General features: G+C 46.4%; 1 protein-coding gene across 2 annotated transcripts in view; it reads right to left on the bottom strand.

Annotated features, from left to right (window-relative positions):
- Positions 1 to 22,020, bottom strand: part of LOC144167100 (uncharacterized) — a 38,037-nt gene extending 16,017 nt beyond the window's left edge. For both annotated transcript variants that reach the window (XM_077696484.1, XM_077696483.1), the window contains exons 1-3: positions 21,876 to 22,020; positions 9,414 to 9,516; positions 5,296 to 5,381 (exon numbers count right to left, since the gene is read on the bottom strand). In XM_077696484.1, the coding sequence (XP_077552610.1) occupies positions 5,296 to 5,381; positions 9,414 to 9,516; positions 21,876 to 21,950 (264 nt within the window). In that variant the 5' untranslated portion in view covers positions 21,951 to 22,020. The remainder of the gene's footprint in view (positions 1 to 5,295; positions 5,382 to 9,413; positions 9,517 to 21,875) is intronic.
- Between the last annotated feature and the right edge of the window lie 203 nt (positions 22,021 to 22,223).

Below are 22,223 nucleotides of genomic sequence, written 5' to 3'. Positions count from 1 at the left end.
TTATCCCCGCAAACTTCGTCATCTCATCTGCCCATCTAACTTTTCTACCGCTCCCTGCTACGCTTGCCTTCTCGAGTGATCCACTCTGTTACCCTCAATGGCCAAGGGTTATCTTGTCTTCGCATTACGTGCCCTGCCCACATCCATTTCTTCTTTTTAATTTCTACTGTTCCTGTTCTTAACACGCGTTTGTTCCCTGACCCACTCTGCTCTCTTCTTGTCCCTTAATGTTACACCTATCATCTTCCGTTCGATTGCTCGTTGAGTCGTCCTCAATTCAAGTTGAACCCCCTTAGTAAGCCTCCATGTTCCTGCCCCGTAGGTGAGTGCCGCTAAGATGCAGCTGTCATTCACTTTCTTCTTCAGGGACAATGATAGGCTGCCATTCACTATCTGAGAATGCCTGCCGAATGCATTCCACCATTCTTTTCCTCCTAATAATCTCTGCCGATGGTTGGGATCTGGGGTCACAACTTGACCTAAGTAGATATATTCGCTTACGATCGTGTGAATATGACCCATTGTTGCATAGCCTTTACGGAACCCTCCTTCTTTTTTAGGTTGACTGAAATCTAAGGTGGCAGCAATTCTGTTAGCGATAACCTTGATAAATACCTTGTAGGCGACTGACCGTAAGCTGATCGGCTGGTAATTTTTCAAGTCCATGTCACCTTTCTAGTGGATTAGGGTGATGTTCGCGTTCTTCCAAAATTCGGGTACACTCGCGGTCATTAGGCATTGCGGTCATTAGGTAGAACTTTTACTGTAGAGTATGTCAGTGCGACACGCGTTGGATCAAAGTGGTCCCTCTTCCCAGGTTTCCATACGCTGCAATCGCCGGATGGCCTCTGATAACCCGCCTTAGCTGATCCCCGAAGCCGTGTCTGAATAACTTCTACCTTGGCTCGCCATGGGTAAGGCTGGGGTTTTTAGGGAAAAAATGGAAACAGGTGGTGCATGAAATCGGCTGAAATCACACTCTCCTACCATGTGGCGAAGAGTACCTAGCTGTGTACATAATGGGAAGCTCTTTTTGTACTGATTTGGGAACATGCCTTTGAGTAAGCGGAGGTGAGAGAGGGTGAGCGGCGTTCAGATGGGCTAGATGGAACCGGTTAGAGGTGCATCTAAGGACACCAACTCCGACTGGTATTTCTGATTCGCCTGTTGTGAGCATAGAAGGAGCTTCCACACCCCTGGTTAAGTGATAGCCAAGGCGACAGCTACTTCTTCAGCTGCCGTCATGTCTAGGGTTTTGAGTGCGACACAAACAAATACGCGGGTACCACAGGCAGCCACCACGACGGTATACTGGTGCCCTCAATATTGAGAGACGTCTGTGTAGATAACAGTGTTTATTGCTCCCGTTGAATAGGAAGAAAGGAACGCGGGGCGGTTTTCGGCCACCCATGGCGTGTGGCGTCCCTAGATTGGGACGCCATAACCAGTGGCAGTTTAAATGGCCCTGGTCAGCAGGCCACGCTGATTTTTCATGACATCGCTTCTCAGCAGGACCGCCCACTGCTCCGGTGTTGGTGCGAATACTTCTGGCCGTTCTATGATGCCTTTACACTCCCACACGACGTGGTACAGGGTGTTGAGCGTCCGAGATCAGAAGTTGCAGTCGTAGCTGAAGACTTTGGGGTGTATCCTGTACAGCTGTGTGGCGTGCGGAAATGAGTTTGCCAGCAGTCTCCGGAATTGTGTGACTTCTTTCGTTTGCTTTGGTTGGGACGTCGGTATATTATTCTTGATAGCCTGTAGTGCTCTAGAATGTCCATGTTGAGTTTGTGGATGTACGGGTGTTTGCCGCCAGAGTGGTAAGTGCCTATGAGGGTTGAAGCCCAGCGTGACTGTCTTCGGCCAGCGGTATCTGCCCCTTCAATACTCTCTAAGAACTCGTGCCCCGTTGTACAAACGATATATATGTTCAATGCAGCTATTCGCGCTTTTAAACCCTTAGATACTAGAGAAAGTGTCATCGCTGAAATACGGCCCCTTTGAAAGTTACGGCAGACCGCTTGCGAGTCGAATATGACGTTCTTGGGCATCTGGTACTGTGTTGGGGGCAAGCACGACTGCTGTCTCTTCCGCAGAGTCGGTGTCTCCTGTATTGACCGTCGCTGAGCACACGTCCTCTCCTTTACTGTTTGTCACACTAATTGAGTGCGCCCACTTGGCTCTTGCCGCGCATCTCGTAGCGTTGATATATCATATTAAGCTGCCCTTGCTGCAGGCTTTTCTCAAGGAATTTACCCTGTCTTACCTTCGCCCCTTGTGGTAAACTGGGTGCTTTTGCTTGGTACGTTTGCAACGAAGAGGTATTCCGTCAACGTACAAGGAATACGTCGTTTTTATTTTTGGGCTTCCACTTTCGGCGCGTAACCGAGGCGGTGCACAGTAGCTTGGCCAGCCTGGGTAGGCTTCAGTCACTCTATTTGCATGGCTTTATGCGCCTCGGTGAGTTCCTCCCACGTGTTGTGGACACCTAATTGAAAACGCTTCTCTGTCGGTGTATTGGCTGGTAGTCCCAGGGCCAATTTGCAGGTTTGATGAACTAAAACGTCGATTTTGTTTATTTCAGCAATTTTTAGCCCAAGTAAAGGTGCCGTTGATGATGCTACTATTTACCAGGGCCTGCGGCATTCTCATTGCGTCCTTTTCATTCAACCCGTGTTTCGGCTCATTACTCGCTTGATTAGGTGGGTTATCTGGGTGACTATGTTTTGCAGTTCTTAAAGGGTGACGGGCCCTGACCATCGTTTTGAAAAGTCAGACCCAACACTCTGAGTGTATCGACCATTGGGATGGAAGACCGTGAAGCATCCCTTCTGGGTCGAGGTTCTCAGCCGGGGTGTACTGCTTCTTTTGTTCTTGAGTGTACAAATTCGTATTTTTCTGGAGCAATACACACCCACATCACTTCAATAGGTTTGCGTAAAGTCAACCGCTTCGTGTAGAGCGTTCTGTTGTATGCCTCCTGTGCTTTTGGTAATCAAAAAGGTCATGTCGTAGGCGTACATGGCATGCCTGAGACCTGAGATGCCATTTAGCTGGTCAAGAAGGTTCATCTCAAGCTGCTCAAACTCCATATGCTGCAAAGGGCAGCTCTTCTTCTTCCTTCCCCTCTAATATTGTACTTTGTACTTTACAGAGAGAATTAAAACTTACTAAATTAAAGATAATGGCGAAATGACTGATCCCTGCGGAGTGCCTTTTGCGGCGACTTCGAATTGTCGCTCCGTAGTTTACCAAGTCCCACAACTTGCGTGCGATGCTAGAGGAAATTTCTAACGTAATTTCAGGCTTCCTCCGCATTGGCTAGTCTTAGGGTTTCAAGTATGGCCGCGTGCGACACGTTGTCAAAAGCCCCTTGACGTCCAAGGCCAGGATGGCGCTTGTTTGTGAGGTGCTTAGGTTGTCGATAACCTGTTCCTTTACTTGGAAAAGGATGTCCTGAGTGGAGAAGTACGGGAGGAACCCATACATGGTGTCCGGAAATACTTTTTTGTTCCTCTGTTGGTTCCTCTAGGTGAGAGGTCAGCTTGTCTAGCACCGTGTGTTCCATTAGGTTTGCCGCGCACGAAGACAAAGATATCGGCCTGAGGTTGGATATCCCCAAGATTTTTTTGCGTTTTGAAAGCATTGTGACATCTGACAGTAGGCCGCTCTTCCAAACTAAGTTTTTTTCCCCAAACGTTCAACCTTCATCTTTTCGCTTGTGTTCCGCAATATCTTATTGTTATTTGGTCATTTCCCGGCGTGGTGTTCCGCGTCAGTGTGGTCAGTGTAGCATCAAGCTCTGCTTCGGTGAATGGCTCATCAAGTTCTGGGTTGGAGTTTTAACCAAATTCCGTGTAAGTGACGGCTGGTGACATATTTATTTCCCACAATTTCTTCTTTGCTGGTTTGAGGACGTCTTTCTCTGTGCCTGGAAAATTGTGAATAAGTCGTTCCAAGTTTTTTTTGGTCATTAACTTTGATTTAGAATTATGCGGAACGAGTGACCTCAAAATATTCCGCGTACCGCCAGTGCTCAGGGCTTCTTGTAATTTGTCATGAACTTGATTCCCATTTTGTTTTTGTTTTCAATAAATTGACCTAGTCTGCGGCTTATTCTGTTAACAGTGCAATGTGACGTTGGATTTTCTCGTTGAATTTTTGTCTCTTCCACTCTCGGGTAAGGCTTCTTCGCGCCTCCCAGAAGTGTAAAAGGTGCGTATTCGTGTTAGGATCATCTCTCGTTAATTGAATTTTTTGTCTGTGCTTGTTGGCTGTTTCCACCAAACGGCTGTCCATTCCTCGCGATCAAATAACTGATCTTCTTGTACCCTCTCAATGCTTTCCAGTCCGTGATTCCCACCATCCCCCGTGTGGAAAGCTTCAGGTTATGGTGGTAGTCAATGATTAGTGGATGATATAATGATCACTTCCCACTGTTTCATCCATCCTCGTCCGCTCTATGTGAGGCATTCCCCTCAAAAACGTCAGGTCTGGAGCAGTGTTTCTAGGCACACTGTTGCCGATTTGGGTCAGGTACTGGATATCATTACACAGGGTCAGGCGTTGTTGGTTGGCAACGTCATGGACTTGCTCTCCTTTTTTAGTGTTCTAGCACACCCCCACGCTAGGTGAAAAGGGTTAAAATTGCCCACTACAAGAATCTTATGCCCTTTGAAAACTCGGAGGACCGACCGAAAAAAATTGTTTCTTCTTTCTCACACCAGCAGGGCAAATATGAAGCTGGCGCTGATTGAAAACCTTACACGTATAAAATACCCATAAAATGTCGTCCCAATTTTCAGGAAACTAATTTAGGTACACTGGATATTAGAACGCAGTATAATATATTTTGTTGCCAGCAGGAGACCATGGTTGCTAGGTTTTAGGGGTGGTGATAAAGAAACTATTTTTTATGATCCACTCGGATTCTATCAAGCGGCATGCACTTTCCCACAGAAGATGACGCCTGTGTATTTATTGGGTCGCTGGATCTACTTTCAACACAATCATTGGCTTCGTAGCGTTGACTCTTACGAAGGCAACACCGTGAGTCATACAATGTGGTATATAAATGCACTCAGATTAAAAAAGCGATTGGATGGTCATGTTTCAGCGATACAGCTTCTCAATGGCGCTGAATTTCCGCCATTAGGACTTCACCAAAACACAAACGCCCAAGATAACTGAACATTCTTCCAGGCGCAAAGGGCCTGCACGGGAAGTAGAAAAGACTATGGTTTAAACATAGTACTAGTCAGCGGGAAAGAGATCAAGATAGGTGCACGGGCTTACGTCTTCAATGCCGATGATGAGCAGCAGATCCACAACAATTGTTACCACCATCAAAAGCATCCGAGGTATGACCGCCAGTCGAATTTCTGGAAGGAAGTACAGGTTTAGTGAAGGCATCGCGTAGCATTGCGCCACACGCCTCTCAACAGATTCATCCACAACATTGCTCTCGGGCGTTCCTTTATCGGTTGCGCGAAACGCTATAACCTTCCACAGGTGGGTGAATTTTGCTCCGTTCGTTGATTTGGCCATAGTGCAACTGTGAACCAATAACTACATTTAATTTTTCTTCTAAATTCAGCATAGTGCGAAGTTTTCTCTGGTCATGCATGAATTATCCGGCAACACTCCATACTGTGTGAGCTATCAGTAGTTGGAATTACAAATACGACAAGTCAGAAAGGAAGCGCCTGACAGATTAGAGACGTTGCAGACCTCTATAACAATTAATTGAACCTGCACTAACTTGCAGCATTAACTGTTATCATGCCGCAGCCACACTTAGGTGTTAAGGTGTTCAGTATCGGTGGTCTTTCGAATAATGTTGATAGTATGCCCCCCCGTAAATATTGTTTGATTAGCGACTAAACGAGCACTTCTCATGGAGCATAAGCTTCGCCAATTATGTTCCAGCAGACTTGTTTTGATTTACCCCAACGGTGTGTTTTCAAGCCTTTTTTTTTAATCTAAAGTATTTCATCTGCCGACGTACCTCTTGTCTGATATCTAATGTATTTGATAATGTCTAGTGTGCGAAAAAATTTCCACCATAAAATTAAACCGACTAGCTCGCCTTTTCGGCTCGTTTCACCTAGTTTTCTGCCTGCCTTTGCTTTTACCGCTTCCTCGGTAGCGACAGTGTCGTATGTGTTGCAAGGCACGTACTATACTTTCACAGCTGGTGCGGGGGCAAAACAATGCATGATTAGACGCCGTCTAGTTGATCGGCACCGGTCGGCACTGTGTGTCATTCTGAAACTCTTCCCGAATACATTAGTCCATTAAAATTCTTGCGGCATTTTCATCAAAATTTCGGTTTAATTTAAAATCCTAAATATCGTGTAGAACACAGCATGTTTTTCAAGAGAGTGCTGTGTCATGGAGTTCTTCGGTGTCTGCACTTCTTAGATACATTTTCTTGAAGCCCTATGGCACTCTACTAAATGCGCATGTTTTATTGAAAACACTACACGGCTTCGGTAGTTCAGAAATCCTCAAACACCCCTTTTTAAATGGTGAATGCAGAAAGCTGTTCTAATCCACTAGTTTTCTTAGTACTTCACTCATGTCGGGGAAATGGCCAACCTGTAACGTTTATTGAATGGAGGGCGTCAACAATGCTCTTTAGCCTGTGCGTTGATAGAGGCCCTAGACCGAAAAATATTGATTCTGTAATTGTTCAGATCCCTCACGCCACTGTTCACGCGGACGAAAGTAAGAGCAGTGCACTAGGCCAATGGAAACTTCTTTGGTGCCTAAGGTATGCGTTTTTATCAGCTTCGCTGCTACAGCAGCTCTTCCGTCCTTTAAATGAACCGTGCAACACTCTTCGTGCAGTGCAAGTAAACCAGCGCGACGTTTAGATTAGACTTCCAGGAACACCCGAGCCAAATATTACACGTGCACGTGAAGCGGTAAGCGCGCAAATCGCCGTGAAAGACGCGGAAAAACCAACCGCGCTCTCTTCAATTCTCCTCATTAGGCACCCCTGGCATGGCCTCTGCGATGTCAATTGGGCCATGTCGGTCAACTTCACGGCTAAATTTTGGCATTTCCTGTGAGGATCAGCCGTCGTCGGCGCTGTGTATGAACCTCTTCTGTGTCTCAACCTGTTCACATGTTTTTGGTGTTTCTTTTGTTTTGAGTGAGCGCGGAGTTTGAGTGGCGAACTAAATATTCCACTTCCAACGAGCCCACTCGACAACAAACGGTTATTGCTCCAAAAACGCTCTACCAGCCTGAGCGCTTGCTTGCGAGCAGGCCACCATGCCTGCTTTTTTGTGGCACCAGACCGGAAATAGACCCGTCCATGTTGCGGGGAAAAGGACGAAACTCCCCGGCCTGTGACATATCGAAGGCCGCCGAACAGAACGCCGCGCGCCGCTCCCCACTCCGGGAGAGAGCGCGCAGCTTTCGTCGCGTTGTCCGCGGTTGAGTTGAGAGGGAACATCTATGCGCGATTTTAGATGCAGAGCATCTCATTCACTCGCCTTGTCCCTCCGGCGTCGTCGTCGTCGTCGTCGTCGGCGTTGTCCGCCCCTCCCCCATTCTCCTCGACGCGCCAGCTGCGCTCTCCGCCGCTCACCCCCTCTCCTCTCCGAGAGCGAACACTCTCTCGCGAGGGGCATTGGATTGGATCCGATTGGATTGGCTTGGATTGGATTGGCTTGGCTTGGATTCGATTAAAGTGGATTGTGTTGGATTGTGTTGCGTCATAGCCGCGGCAGACGCGCTGGGGCCGGCGCATGTGCAGTACTCACTCTTCCGCAGTTTCCTCTCCTTCGGGCGCGCTGCGCATATAACCGGTGGGCCGTTCTCCGGCGAAGCAACATCCACGCTCAAACACCTAGAGTCCACGCCGTTTTACAAGTACGCCAACGTCGTCATCGACTGGGACCGGCTTACGCAGTCCCCTCAACGTTATGCGCGCTATAAAACGCGGTCCCTTCGCCGCTCCGCCTATGCGTCGCATCTACACAGGGGTTCCCGCGAGGGGAGGTGGGAGTTTTTTTTTTCATCGCGCGTAGTTTCGGTGATAGTAAACGATTTTCTTAATTCTTGCAGGAGGAGATTGCTGGGACAATCAACTTTACCCCAAAATACATTATGAGTAGTCGATGGTAAGTGTTGCAGTGTCCCTTTAAGAAACGTACACGCTTGCCTCGTACAGAATTCATATAGAGAAAAATCATTACTAGTGCATCTACGTTGTACTCCCTTCTCCGCGAAGAAAGGTTTCGTCAGTACAGCTGCGAATTCGAGCTTTTGAGCTAGCTACACCAGGCCATACAGTTTCTCCAGTGTATCTGCAGGGAGAGCGTAGACACTCGAGAATGGCGTAACAACGTGTGGGTTCGGCTAGTTGGTAATCCATTCTACGAATTTCTACCGCCAAAATTCAGACAAAGGATGAACGCGAAAGAGACAAACGCTCACTTCCAACTGAAATTTTATCCACAAAAGGACATATATAAATGCAATAGTGCTAACAAAAACACAAAATACTAACAGAGTACGTGCGCAGTGTACTACAACAGAGTATGCGTGCAGAATAATGCTGGACATTTAATTGTCATGTGAAGAAGCTGTTTCAGTCACATATAAGCCGCAAAAAGTAAAGCCGTGATTACAATTTTTTTATGGAATATTTTGCTCATATGGGTAACTATACCGAGTACTGAGATAACCAACAATATTTCTTCGCTCATAAAACATCCCCAGAGAAGCCTAACGGCGACTAAGGTTGGCCGCGATCAGTGGGGCAATCCTAGTTTTTATCATAAATTACCTCTGTAGTTTCTCTCAACTATACGCGAAGGTTGCTTATCTCATCCATTGTATTCGGTGATTTTATTACTACCTATGCTTATTTTAGTATTTCAATAACATTTGATTTCTTGTTTTTGGGACTGTGTTGAACTGGGCTATGTTTATGACTGTTTTAATAAGCGTAAGAAAATCAGAGAAATTTTTTAATGGTAAGCAAAGCTCCTTTCTTAAGAGATAAAGCGTTAAAAGACGAAGCTTTCCTCCTTGAAACCGTAATCGAAATCAAAAACAAACTGCTTAGACCATGTCCGAATGGCGCGATCGGAGAGTCGTCGGCTTCATAACGCGGTGGACGCAGGTTCGACTCCCAGCACGGGCAGCGTTTTTTCATGAGGCGACTGATGTGCCTTGGCTTATTCTCATCATCATTCTTTTTTAAAACCTATTGTGTAAAGTTGGCTTTGCTGCGGTGCGTTTTTCTTCGACGAACGACGCCCTCAGGCAAGAACGCTTGTCTTTAAAAAGCACCAAAAGTGCACGGTCATAAGCTCAACATACTGGACAGATATAATGATATTGCACAAGCCGTGTTCATCCTGTTTCGCATGATTGCCCATTGCCCCGCTTACCTTGTAACGAGACATCGACGGAGCTTAGTCTCAGGTGCATCGTGATGTCTTCGCCACTGACAACGGCGAGCAGATGTGCCATGAGGAATATGCTGTGAAAGGTCTGAGCAGAGAAGAAAAATAATTGCGCACCTGGCTTCACTTTGTGGCAAAGGTGGTGGTATAACTCAATATGTGTTCCCCGCAATTTCGTAATTAGTTAAAAGGCTGATCACAACAATTACTACAAATTCACTCCTTCAAGATATAAACAGCATTGTTAAATACGTTTGTAGGTAATGATAACAACTTGTGGCGGGAATGTCTTCAGGAGGCAGCTGTTGAATTGCTTTATAACAGATTCAAACCTCCTCCATAAGTCGGCGTTACGCATGACGTTGCCCTTTGTGAGTGGCCTCTTTCGTCTACCGTTCTGTTGACGTATGCAACAATAGAGTTGAGCGTTGCGAATCTTAAGAACGTTTCCAGACCATTATTTGTGCTTTGCGCGATGGTAGGCGGGCGTGTTTTTGGTAGGTATCCGTTCGAGTGGGCCCTCGCGTATGGCAGCCTCATGTAAGCGCTATACTGCATTCTCGCGAAGTAAGCGTCCGCAGCCAAATTCGTGGCGTGATTTGGCACCCGGATCATCAACAGCGCCCATCAGGTCGGGCCATTTCTCCTCTCTTTCGCCTAAGCCTCGCACTATGCCTAAGTGCCATCCTATCAATGAACGTTTATTCATTGATTCGTCAATCTCGTTCATATCACCTCCACGTTTTTTCTTTATTTTTTCGTAGTTTCTTTAGTTTTTCTGTTCCGTTCATTGTATACTCAGTTCCTTACGCCGTATGCTTGTACCAGAAGCAGCATCGTGTCCTTTTCCTGAAATTTTGCTGAAGCGATTACCGGGATGCACAACTCCTCTCCGAAATGGCTGTCCGCTGCTCCTGAGTCTCCAGCCTCGCTTTATTACACCACAAGTGACCACCACACTTTTCGAATAAAACCAATGCCGCGGCTGCAGATTCTACGGTAGCGGCTGCATAAAAAAATGCATCCCATATATCCGTGCTAAAATGTATCCGTGACTGCCTGGAAATTCTAACGGATAACGCAATTATATGAACATTTTTTGAGCACATTGCAGCTAACGGAACGTCACTCGTTACTCTTTACATCTCCTACCAGAACCCTCATTTTTTCTTGAAAGAAGAAAGATATGATCGCAACCAAAACCCATGCTTACCCCATGAATTCCTTCTCCACCATCTCTAAAACACACTTGGCTTTGCCTAGACGCTTAGGAAAGGTTTAAGAAAAAAGCGCCCGAACAACTCCGTATTGTGCCAGGCACCGACAGCAAGAGAATACACCCCAGTTTTAACCGATAACCAAGACTTTAAAAAAAACTATGGACTTGCTATCCCAGACATTCGAAACCGCGTGACAACAAAGCCGTTGGGAAACCACCACATCTCATTTGGGTGCGCGATGTTTTCTTGCTTTACAGAACTGGGAGTGACAATCGATTTCTCGACCCAGTAATAGACCCTGATGGCTTTTGTCACGACATCCCGCCAGGATTGTTTCTTGCGCTGAGGAGGCTTTTGGGAACAAAGTTCATTAACCGAAAATTAGAGCGCGATGAACACAGCCACACAGAAGAAGCAGGACGGGACAAGGCGTTTCCTCATGGTAAATATACGTCATGTTATATCAAGATATGAAGCGGCGGGAGTGAACAGGTTGCCGAAGAGGAGGGGCGGCCGAAGTGGTAAGATGTCCCGAAGTAACGAGGAGAGAAGCGCCTTTTGTTGTCCCATGAACGTGGAAAAAGCGGGTTAGCATATAACAGCTCCGCTGTAAAAAGGTAGAATGCTCTACGGGCCTTTAAAGCGCCAGGCTTGTTATAGTGGTAGGCGTTGGGAAACTATCGCCTCGGTGAGTGTCCCCACATGTTCCTGATGTTTTATAAAATTATTGGTCACCGCACGGACATAGAACCCGCGGCGATGTTAATTTTTCTAACTTTTTTCTTCGGAAAGGAGCTCGGGATTCGGCTCAAGCATGGGACAGGCCCCGCATGCGTCGAGAAAGCATTTTGTTCATTGATCCTACTTAACTCCCCCGACGAAGTGGTCCGAGTGCGCGATGGACATAGTCGAGCGTACCGTGAATTTTTGCCCAGCGTGTGCGAAATTCATTCCGCCGAAAGTAATATTACCGCGAATACTTTGCAGAAAACTATTTTCTTGCATTGTCTCTGGTATGACCGCCGTCAACGCTCAATTAAAAGACAAACTTCGCTCGTAGTTTTCACCTAAATTCTCAGCCGAGTTCTTGTGCTAAAAAGCTCCTCTGGGCATCCACCACCACGGAGTAGGATGGCTAGTTAATTTTGCGGCAGCGCACTGCAACCAGTTGCTTTGCCTTTTTTATTTTCACTTTGCAGCGAGGATTCCTGAAACAGCTAACTTAGAAATGTCCAATAAATGCTTAAACCACTGTTATACTTCTACCTTATTTAAATCTGTCTTCACTGCAACTACAGCGGATACACTGCAGAACGGAAATCATTTCATACACCATATTACCAGTCTCATACAAAGTAAGAAGCTCAAGAGACTTCTATTACATACCTATATCAGACCGAACGTATGGCTGGAAACCGCTATATGACGATCCATTTTAAATTATCCTCACGGCTATTGTCGAATTCTTTCATTTGGACACGCTATAGAAGCAACATTAAAAGCTTTCAATGAAAAAAAGAATTCTAAAGCCTTAGAACAAATACCTTCATGGGGCTCCGTGTAACCCTATAAATCACTCCACAACGAGCCCCTATACAGTCGACTTTACTACTATAGGCAGATTCATAGCTTGGGAGACATTTTTTCCGGGGAAAAGTTGTGTTTGATATCAAGCTAAGACGGGCCAATGACTTTCCTGTGTCGCTAAAAACGCTCCTACAGATTCCATTGAAAGTCTTCTTAACTACTCTACTCAAATTATTTGCTTAAATCACAGCTTTAGAGCAACCTAAGACGTAATATATGAAATTATGGGGGCCCTAAAGCGTTATAATAAATATCTTCAGAAAACACAAATATCCCTACGTACCCTTATTTGCCGATTTCAAACATGCCCTGCTGAATACGGCATTTTTCGGCGGTGAATATAAGAGGTTTCATATAAAAGTGTGAAGGCCTCAGCAATCTTACTAGCCACTTCGCTCGCGGCCAAAGTGTCACACTCGCAAGAGCACGAAACAATCATCTGCCGATTTCATGCGATTGGGTTCTCACGACTGACACAAGCCCACCTCATCGTCCCATACCTATACTCTGCGAGGAGACGGGCATACTCAAACTCGCCCCATGGGCGTCCTCAGCCAACCCCAAACTGAAGCCAATACATGCCCCTTGCTGTAAGCAGTTGGAGATAGGGCAGTAGAGTTTAGAACTCGGGGACCATCCTCGGCTGGTGCAGCGCCGTCGCAGCGGGAAAATATCAAGGAGTCCAACACTAGGGATCCAAGCCCCCTGTTCAAATATTAATAATCGTTTATTCTATCTCTCTCTTGTTGATTGCACATACAGTCGGGGACTTAATTTTGCAGACCACGCGAGCGCGTGGCAAAAGCCACCGATGCGCGCTCTGGAGGCCCGGCGCCTGTTGTCGAGACCGGCGCGATGCGCATGCGCGTCCTGTTTTACTTGCAGGCACGCCGATTTTCTCGCTTCCTGCAGCGGTGTTGCGATGGTCACTCAAGCACCGCATAGCGACGCCTTTGTAGCATTCCTTTCTTCCCGATGGCACATTTGGGCCTAACGTGACGATTGCGAGGGCTTTGGCACAAGTGCTGCTCGCGTCATGATAACACTTGCGCGTCATGTTTTATTTGTTTGTTTTGTGCTTTATCATTTATAGACGATGAGACTAGCGGCTTGCGAACGGCGTCCACGAATGAAGCTCGTACGAAGCACAGTCTCACGGTACCGCGCTACCCACGACGAAATGCCAGCTATATGAATAGCGAACCTTTATTCACCTTGTCTATTGTGTTATTTGGCCACTGAACATATATTGCAGCTCGCTCTCCGCTGCCCATAAAGTAGGCGATTTGCAAGTTTGATAAAAGAAATTATTTCGATGTTTTTGCTGCCTACTTCATTACTTAAAAATGATAGATATACGTACTCACATAAATTGTCTGTTCGCTCTGCCCGTCGCATCTGTAAAAATGGCACCTCGGGCTCCCATTGAATGCCGTAAAATTATTCGCTACTTTCGAGAAGCTGTTTTTCAAAGGGACATTTGCCGGCTTACTAATAGGCCAAGAGATCCTGTTAGCCGAGGAATTCATTCCTACGGGGATGAATTGCTTCAAGGCCGGAGCAATTCTTCGAGGTCGGCTTGCATTGATTGATTATGAGGTTCTAACGCGCCGATGCTACACAGCCGATAAGGCGCATCGTAGTTGAAAGCTCTGGATTAATTTTGATTACCTGGAATGTGTAACATGCGCGGAAATCCCGAACACACTTGAGCATTTTAGCTTTTCGCCTCCATCAGAAAAGGTCCATAGATGCCCAGCGGAGCGGAAGGACAACGTCAGCAAGAAAACAGGAGGACAAGCTGATTGTTTTTCAGTGGTTAAACATCCGTTCATTAGTGACAAAACATTCGAAAGGCAGTAAGTAGCAATTAATATTACGGCGAAAAGTAGCGAATAAGGTTATGTCGTTCTTCGACGGGAACCCCAGGTGCCGTTTTGAATTATGCCGACGCGCCGAACGAACAGACAATTCATATGGGTATGTCTTACAATCATTTTTAAGTAAGGAAGTGGACATTAAAATAAAACAGAAGATTCTTTTATCAAACTTGCAAATCGCCTACTTTATCGGCAGCGGAGATCGAGCTGGAATATATGTTCAGTGGCCAAATTACACAATAAACAAGGTGAAAATTCCCCCGCATTTCCCCGAGGGGGAGAATGTGAAAGTGCGAATGCACGGTTGTCGGCCCGCTTGCGGCGCTTGCGCTCGGCCCCCGCAGCCCACCCCCTCGCCGCCTTCTCTTCCATCTCTTCCATTGGGTTTGTAGTATCACGTGTACACCACGCAGTTATCAAGCCGCTATAACGCCGCTGAGTCGCCAACGCACGCCGCTGACGACGTAGTTTGAATGCGTTAAAGATATAAGGCGCGTCTAACACTGATATCACCGTCGCGTCTGTGGCTTGGTCGGTAGCGCGTCGCGCTGCGGCCCGCAAAGTCCTCGGATCGAAACCTGGCGCCGGATGCTGTTTTTTCTTTAAAGAGCACTGCGGACGCCGCCGCCGACGCCGACGGTGGATGGTTTGGGGTCGCTTATAAAGAGCATTCGCTCTTAATAAAGGTTCGCTATTCACATAGCTGGCATTTTGTCGTCGGTACCGCGGTACCGTGAGACTGTGCTTCGTACGAGCTTCATTCGTGGACGCCGTTCGCAAGCCGCTAGTCTCATCGTCTATAAATGATAAAGCACAAAACAAACAAATAAAACATGACGCGCAAGTGTTATCATGACGCGAGCAGCACTTGTGCCAAAGCCCTCGCAATCGTCACGTCAGGCCCCAAATGTGCCATCTGGAAGAAAGAAATGCTACGAAGGCGTCGCTATGCGGTGCTTGAATGACCGTTGCAGCACCGCTGCAGGAAGCGAGAAAATCGGCGTGCCTGCGAGTAAAACAGGACCCGCATGCGCGCCGCGGCGGTCTCGACAACAGGCGCCGGGCCTCCAGAGCGCGCATCGATGGCTTTTGCCACGCGCTGGTGTGGTCTGCAAAATTAAGTCCCCGACTGTACATACGCTTGAGCATTGAAAACTTGATTAAAGGTACACTGATGGATCACTAAGAAGCAGTGAATCTCTCCTTTTATTTGAAATAAATGAGCAGTGTTGCTATTTTTAGGCGACGCCAAAAATACTGCTGAATCTGACTTCCCCCTTAACTTGTAATCGCGTTTGTACAGCAGTGAACAATGAGAAGGCTGACAAAAAAAAACGCGGCAGGAAGGTTTTTCCACTAACCCAGTGCTTACAGTTATTGCGTTCTCAATCGTTTCCGCAAGATTTAGAATTCGATTAATCGTGTACATGTCAGTTAGCGCATTTCTCCCTCGCGATGGCCTGCGGTCGGGTGGAAACGAATTGTGTGCAACCCATGTTTTAGAAAGACTGCCTGGTCATTTGAGAGAAATAACAAAACACAACCAGTGGTAGAATTCTCTGAAATTCAAGGGGATATCAAGGAGCGCTTTAGTTATTTGAGCGCATTCATATCTTTGGGCAGAGTAACTTTTACGCGAAAGAAATTGAATTTGGGACACATGCAAATGCTGAAACGCCCGTAAATTTCTCCGCCCCCGGTTCCCGCACGCACACGTCTTAAAATCTCCTGAGAGGTCATAATTAGGCTAACGCAATGTAAAATAATGCGCCAGCCATTTCACTCCGCAAACAAGATTGTCCAACGGAGCTGCGTGCTTGGGGTGTCAAGACGGTGTTCACCTGGCGAGTGCGTGTCACGCTTTCGTTAAACAAAGCTGTTGGACAAGTTGGTGCATTATGTTTGAAAAATAAAGCGCGACTTGGACAACGACAATAAACAAGGACGACGGGACAAGCGCTCACTTGCAACTAACATTTATTGAAGCAGCGTCTCATATTTATACATGTGTCATTAGGAGAATGCGCACTCAGGAAAGCATCAAACAGGTGGACATGATCAAAGTGACGTTTTCAAAAAACGCAAACTCGCTCGCAGGCAAAAGCACTGATGTATCGCTGACGCACCTGTCCCTTTCTGCTTAATATGAAACACTTCCAAGAGCTCCCTCGCCACTGTATTATCACTCCTGCCGAGAATTATAATCTGCTCAAGCAAAGGTCTGCATTTTTCCAGAGGACTGACAGGCCTGCAATCTTCGCAATGCGCGGGTATTATTGTTAAGAGAAGAACTATGCTCGCGTGTCCGGTCATTCACACATCTGCCCGTGTGGCCCATGTAGGCCTCCCCGTACGAAAGCGGTATCTCGGAAACTATCCCTACGTCACAGGGCTCAAAGCGCTTGGCATGCTTCTTTTCGCACTTTTTCGGTTCCAGCTTGCCGGAAATTTCCCCACAGAGGCGGCCAAGTTTTTGTGGAGCAGAAAACACCTCCGGAACTTTGCACCATGCTGCCACCTTTTTCAGGTTGTGCGTAACTTTATTTATATAGGGTAGAACAACAGGTTTCACTTTAGGTATTCCTCAGAGCGGACGGGGCGGTTCTTCATTTAATCATCTTGGTATGTGCTGACGCGAACGGAAGCAGCCCAATCTTGTTTCGGGGGTAGAAGGGGAGTAGGTCCAGGAGAGATAGTCACTGGTCTTCTTGACCTCCACATAAAGAAACCTGATCAGGCCAAGAACCTGTGCTTCCATTGTCGAAGAGACGTTAAGGGTGAAATTTGATTGTTCATGCAGTTCTACCACTTCATGTTAATTTCCCTCTGAATTAAGTTCATAGACCACTACGAAGTCGGCAACGAAGTGGGAAGTCTTTGTGGCTTCAGTTTGCAGCGACAAAAGCCACTGGCTGAATTTCTTGTCGAAAGATGCGAGCAAGACGTCGCTAAGTACTGGGGCGACACAGGTTTCTATACATACTCCGTCCATCTGGATGAGTAAGTCCTCATGGTTCACAGTAATTGCGGAACGCAAGTAAAATTCCATGGCACCCATAAAATTGTTCGCTGCCCCCTTAGAATAAAGCCAGGGTTACCTTTCTCCTGAAGCCTGGTCGTCCTCCGCAAGAACCAAAATCATATAGGACAATTTGCATCACCTCCATTTTTGGCAAAGTCTTGGAACGGATGCTAAATGCACGTCTTTATTTTTTCATGCACCGGGCGCAACTCCTCCACCCCAATCAATACAGATTTACTCAAGGACAAAGCTCCACTTCTGCTCTATATGCCCTTCGATTACAGCTGCAGCAGTGTAGAGATGAGGGAAGTCTTGCGTTAATCCTCTCTCTCGACTTTGAAGGGGCTTTTGATTCCATCTGGCATCCTGCTATGCTTTATTTCTTTCGAACTCATAACTGCCCTTCCAACATTTACAATCTTCTGTCGTCGTTTTTGAAAGGCCGTACAGTTCATTACAAGACGTTTTCGGGAGAGATACAGGTAATGACAACAAAAGGCAGCCCTCAAGGATCTCCACTGAGTCCTTTGCTGTGGAATGCCTGTCTGTATGATTTACTCAATTTGGAAATGCCAGAGGATGCGTACATACAGGCATACGCTGATGACACCATAATTCTAATAAAGGGTCGTACGAGAAGGCAATTGGAAGGCATTGCGGAGGAGGCGTTGAAGAGAGTACATCGATGGTGTCAAGGTGTCAAGTTGGTACTGAATCCCGCAAAATGTGCCTGTCTGCTCGTATCCCGTGGGGAGCGAGGAGCGATACGTAAGCCTACCGTGAGACTGGGCGGGGTCAGTATTAAGCACGTCACCGAACTAAAAATATTAGGTGCCATATTTGATCGTCACTTGACATTTGCGACTCATACAAATTATTTGCAAGAACGTATGGAAAAAATGACGGCGGCCTTAACGAAATTTGCCCGAATGCACACTTACGTGAACAGAGATCACTTGCGACAACTTTATCTACACGTTGTACTGCCTGTGGCAACATATGCAGCTCCTGCGTGGTGGTACACACACCAGCACGATAGCTTGAAGGCTCGTGTGTATTCTCTAATGAGATCTCCTTTATTTGCCGTTGCAGGAGCATACACCACCACTCGCACTGCTGCCCTCGAGGTGATTGCAAATGTTCCGCCGCTGAGCATTCACCTGGATATTCAAACTCGATTATTCCTTCTGTTCCACCGGAAGCAAACCATTACGTTTCACACACTTACAGTTAACCCGTCTGAAATTGACTTTCCCATTGACTTATCTTCAATTCATCCGGCACGACGAACTAGCATTCCCTTCCAGCGCTTGAGCGTCCAACAGGTACCTCACATCATGTCACGACCGGGACTGCATGCGTATACAGATGGCTCCCACACTTCCACGTCTGCTGGCGCTGCATTTGTCGTTTTTTCAGACCTGGACACCATACAAGTGGTCCAAAGATTCCGCTTGATTTCCCCCACTAGCTCTTTCAATGCTGAAACAATAGCCCTGCACCAACTAATCCAGTATTTCTTATGTAACACACCCACCTCCCCGTTGTACATATATACAGACTGCCTCTCCCTACTCATGGCCCTGAACAACCCTTTCACCATTTCAAGCAGCATCCAAATCCTCAAGGACAACATCAGCTCTCTTGCATCCATCGTACCAGTACATATATACCACGTCCCCAGTCACTCTGGAGTCTGGGGAAATGAACTTGTTGACATCATAGCAACTCACGCCGCAACGCGAGGTGTAGATGTGCGCGGCAAAATCACTAAGCACATGGTGCGTTCTGCTTTACTAAAAGCTGGTCGCTTAGTGTGGCAGAACTCCTGGTCGACCAATCACTGCAGTACAGAACTGTATCGATGGACCCCGAGTGTTTTGGATATACCGAGGTGTTTCCCGCCCCCCAGGAAACTGACTACATTGTTAACAGGCCATGGGCGTTTCCCGCACTACTTTTACCGCCTGCAATTACAGAACAATTCCCAGTGTTTTTGTGGACACAGTGCCTCATCTGTGGCTCATTACTTACTGGACTGCGTTAAAACAAGACCCTACATCCACAAATTGCAGAGGCTCACAAGGCACCCTCTTGAACCACCACACCTGAGATCTCTACTTAATGACAACGCTGCAATCAAAATCCTTACAGACCTTGTGGACTACGTGGCTAGGTCTGTACCAGAAGTTTGACTGCCTCGCCTGTCTTTCTGGAAGCAAACTTCAACAAGATACGAAGTCATAAGCCGTCACGTGACTTGTGTGGTGATGTGTTGCGCAGTGTAATACAGCGGTGCGGTGATCTGTGGAGACTGTACCATCGGCCTAATACGCGTTAGTAGTAGCTCTTACGTCACCTAAGTGCGGTTTGGTGAATGATGACCTCTAGTTTTGGACCACGGTGATGCAGACACGGCAGCGCAGTGATGTGTATTTAAAGTGAATGACTGTACAATGTGAAAAGCGGTGCAAACTGTAGTGCACGATAGTCTTTGCTTTACAGCCGAGTACTGTTTATTTGAACTATGTGGTTTTGTGTCACTTCTAGCCGGTTTATTTCTGGTTGATTTGTTTTAGAGTGATCGTTGTGTCCATGGGTCTGCATGTGGTGAGAAAAGAGTTATTGATGTACCAACTAATTTTGTATAGTTCTGGAACTCACTGTAATGACATTGCTATAGTGGACTGTTTTGCACGTATTTTTTTGTGTGTTCTCATTTTATAACGCTTTTCAACTTTTTTCGCATCTTCACTGTCATATTGTTAGATTTAAAAAAGTAGCTGTGATGTATAGGATTATTTTAGTGTGGATGTAGACAGTAGCGCCTTTGGATGTGGAGCGTGATTTTTTTTTCTTTTTACCAACGTCTAATCGGCTTTTTTCTAAAAGTATTTTGGCCTAGTGCCTATTTTATTTATTTTGAATTGGTTTAAACCTGCGATAGCTTTGTTGGTGCGGGTTTTGTCCTCGATTTTCTTTTTAGTTTTTTTTTAGTGTGTACATTAGAGGACAGGAAATAAATGGGATTAAATGGGTAGAACAACAGGTTTCACTTTAGGTTGTTGTGGCCGCTTCGCATCTACTTGGCCTTTGGAATTCCGCAGCAAGGCTTCGGCAACACCCACCAAGACATAGCCTGGGTAGCCGACCGACAGAAGTCTCTTCAGTTGAGAGTCAAAGCTCTCTTGAACAGCATGTGCACAGGACTTCAGTGCAGACTCTAGAACCAGAGAAGCTATTGCACTTTTAATAGTCTTTGAATGAGATGATGAAAATGGCAGAAGCTGTTTGCGTGTCCGTGGTCAAGCCGTTATCGAAGCACAGTCTGTCGAACACGTTGCAGCTCGAGTCAAAATGACCACCAAGAAAGTATCTCTGGAACCTGGTTTGTACGCCCTTGCACTCTTCCACGTTGGCACGTGGCTTGAATCCGAAAGCGCTTTGCGGCATTCTCTCACTGGCGATAGGCATCATCCGTTCTTGCCCTTCGTTTACGCGCTGTCTCTCGGGCAGCCTGGTATACATCGGCAAGCCGTCAACGATTGCGTGACCGTCGCTGTTATGGCGCCCCGTTCATATCGCGTTTGTCTCTTTGTAAGTACGCTTCACTGCACAACCCACAATGTAGGAAAGCCAGCGCCTAAAGACCAAACTTACAGCGATCTTCCGAATGTCAGATTTCCTATTATACTTATTTTCATTGCTGGGAAGTTATTTTGCAGGGATGATATCAGTCATGAAGGTCGTGGGCCCTTATCAGTGACTAATGAACTCATACTTCTAGCCAACTATAACACAGGAAGAAGAAGGAAAATACGAACGGAAGCAAAACAGCGCGAAAAAACGAAGGACGAGGGAGAACACACACACGAGCGCTGATACATCGAGGAAAATACGACGAGGAAAATACGAGGAAAATACGACAAAACACAGTATAATACTTCTGGCAACCTTTAACACAGAACGAAGAAGAAAAAGACGACGAAACACACGCTAATACTTCTAGCGAAATTTAACAGAGGACGGAGAAGGAAAAGACGACGAAACACACGGTAATAACTTCCAGCGAACTTTAACACAGGACCAAGAAGGAAAAGACGAAACACGCCTGTGTGTTTCGTCTCTTCCTTGTTCGTCCTGTATTAAAGTTCACTCGAAGTATGAGTTCATTAGTCAGTAACCAACTCGCCCATCTCACCGCTTTAATTGGCATTATCAGTGTAAGCTGGCTTTCCTGCATAGCGTTTTTCTGCGCACATGCGCCAAATTTCCCACCCTAAACATAGACAGCTTCGATGTAAAATCTGCTCTCAGGAAACAAGCAGTCCGGACCAATGGCACACGCTCAAGTGCTACATCAAGGGGGAAACCGCACTATAGTGTAAGGTTTAATCGGTTTCATTTTCATTCAGTGCTTTAAAAACAGCAGCAAACCCAGACACCAAAAGGATATGCTATCCCTGCAAAGCACACCTGCTAGGTGGAGACAGCATAGCCAACCTTTTTTCGATCTTTAGTATCAATGATGACCGCTTTAATAATGGCACTGACGCCACCTTTAACATGCATGCTTCATAAGATTTCGTGGCTACCGTTAAAATAGGTATGGAGTAAGGCGAAAAAACCCCAATACCCTAACAGGCTATCTTGGATTTTTCGCTGGCAGCATCCAGGTATGTAGGGTGTGCTATTAACGGAACGTACATGCGGCTAAAAATAGAAAAAGGCTACTCACAAAAGCAACAGTGGCCATTGTCTGTATACCTGGCCTATTTTTCAAGGCCAGGAACCGCAACGTTGGTTCCATCATGGTGCAGCTTCTTCTTCTTGTTCTTCTTCTTTCCAAACCGTAATATTTGACCCCTAACTATGTAAGGGTAATTGACCATTGCGCAATGAACAATTCGTATTAATGAGGCGCAAAAGCACCCGGAGAACAAAAAAAACATGCCAAACTTACCCATACACGAGTCTCCTTCATCGCGAAACGTACTTGTGCTCGGTAGGCTACGTCGTTATTACTGTAAAACAGGCATCCACCGATAAGGATCCCCGGAATACTATCGCAGTGAGCAAACCCTGC

Source organism: Haemaphysalis longicornis, unplaced genomic scaffold (genome assembly GCF_048455015.1).
Source record: "Haemaphysalis longicornis isolate Haplotype H1 unplaced genomic scaffold, Haemaphysalis longicornis Haplotype H1 scaffold_2, whole genome shotgun sequence".
NCBI classification, from domain to species: domain Eukaryota; kingdom Metazoa; phylum Arthropoda; class Arachnida; order Ixodida; family Ixodidae; genus Haemaphysalis; species Haemaphysalis longicornis.
This window is presented reverse-complemented; position numbering and strand designations above follow the sequence as displayed.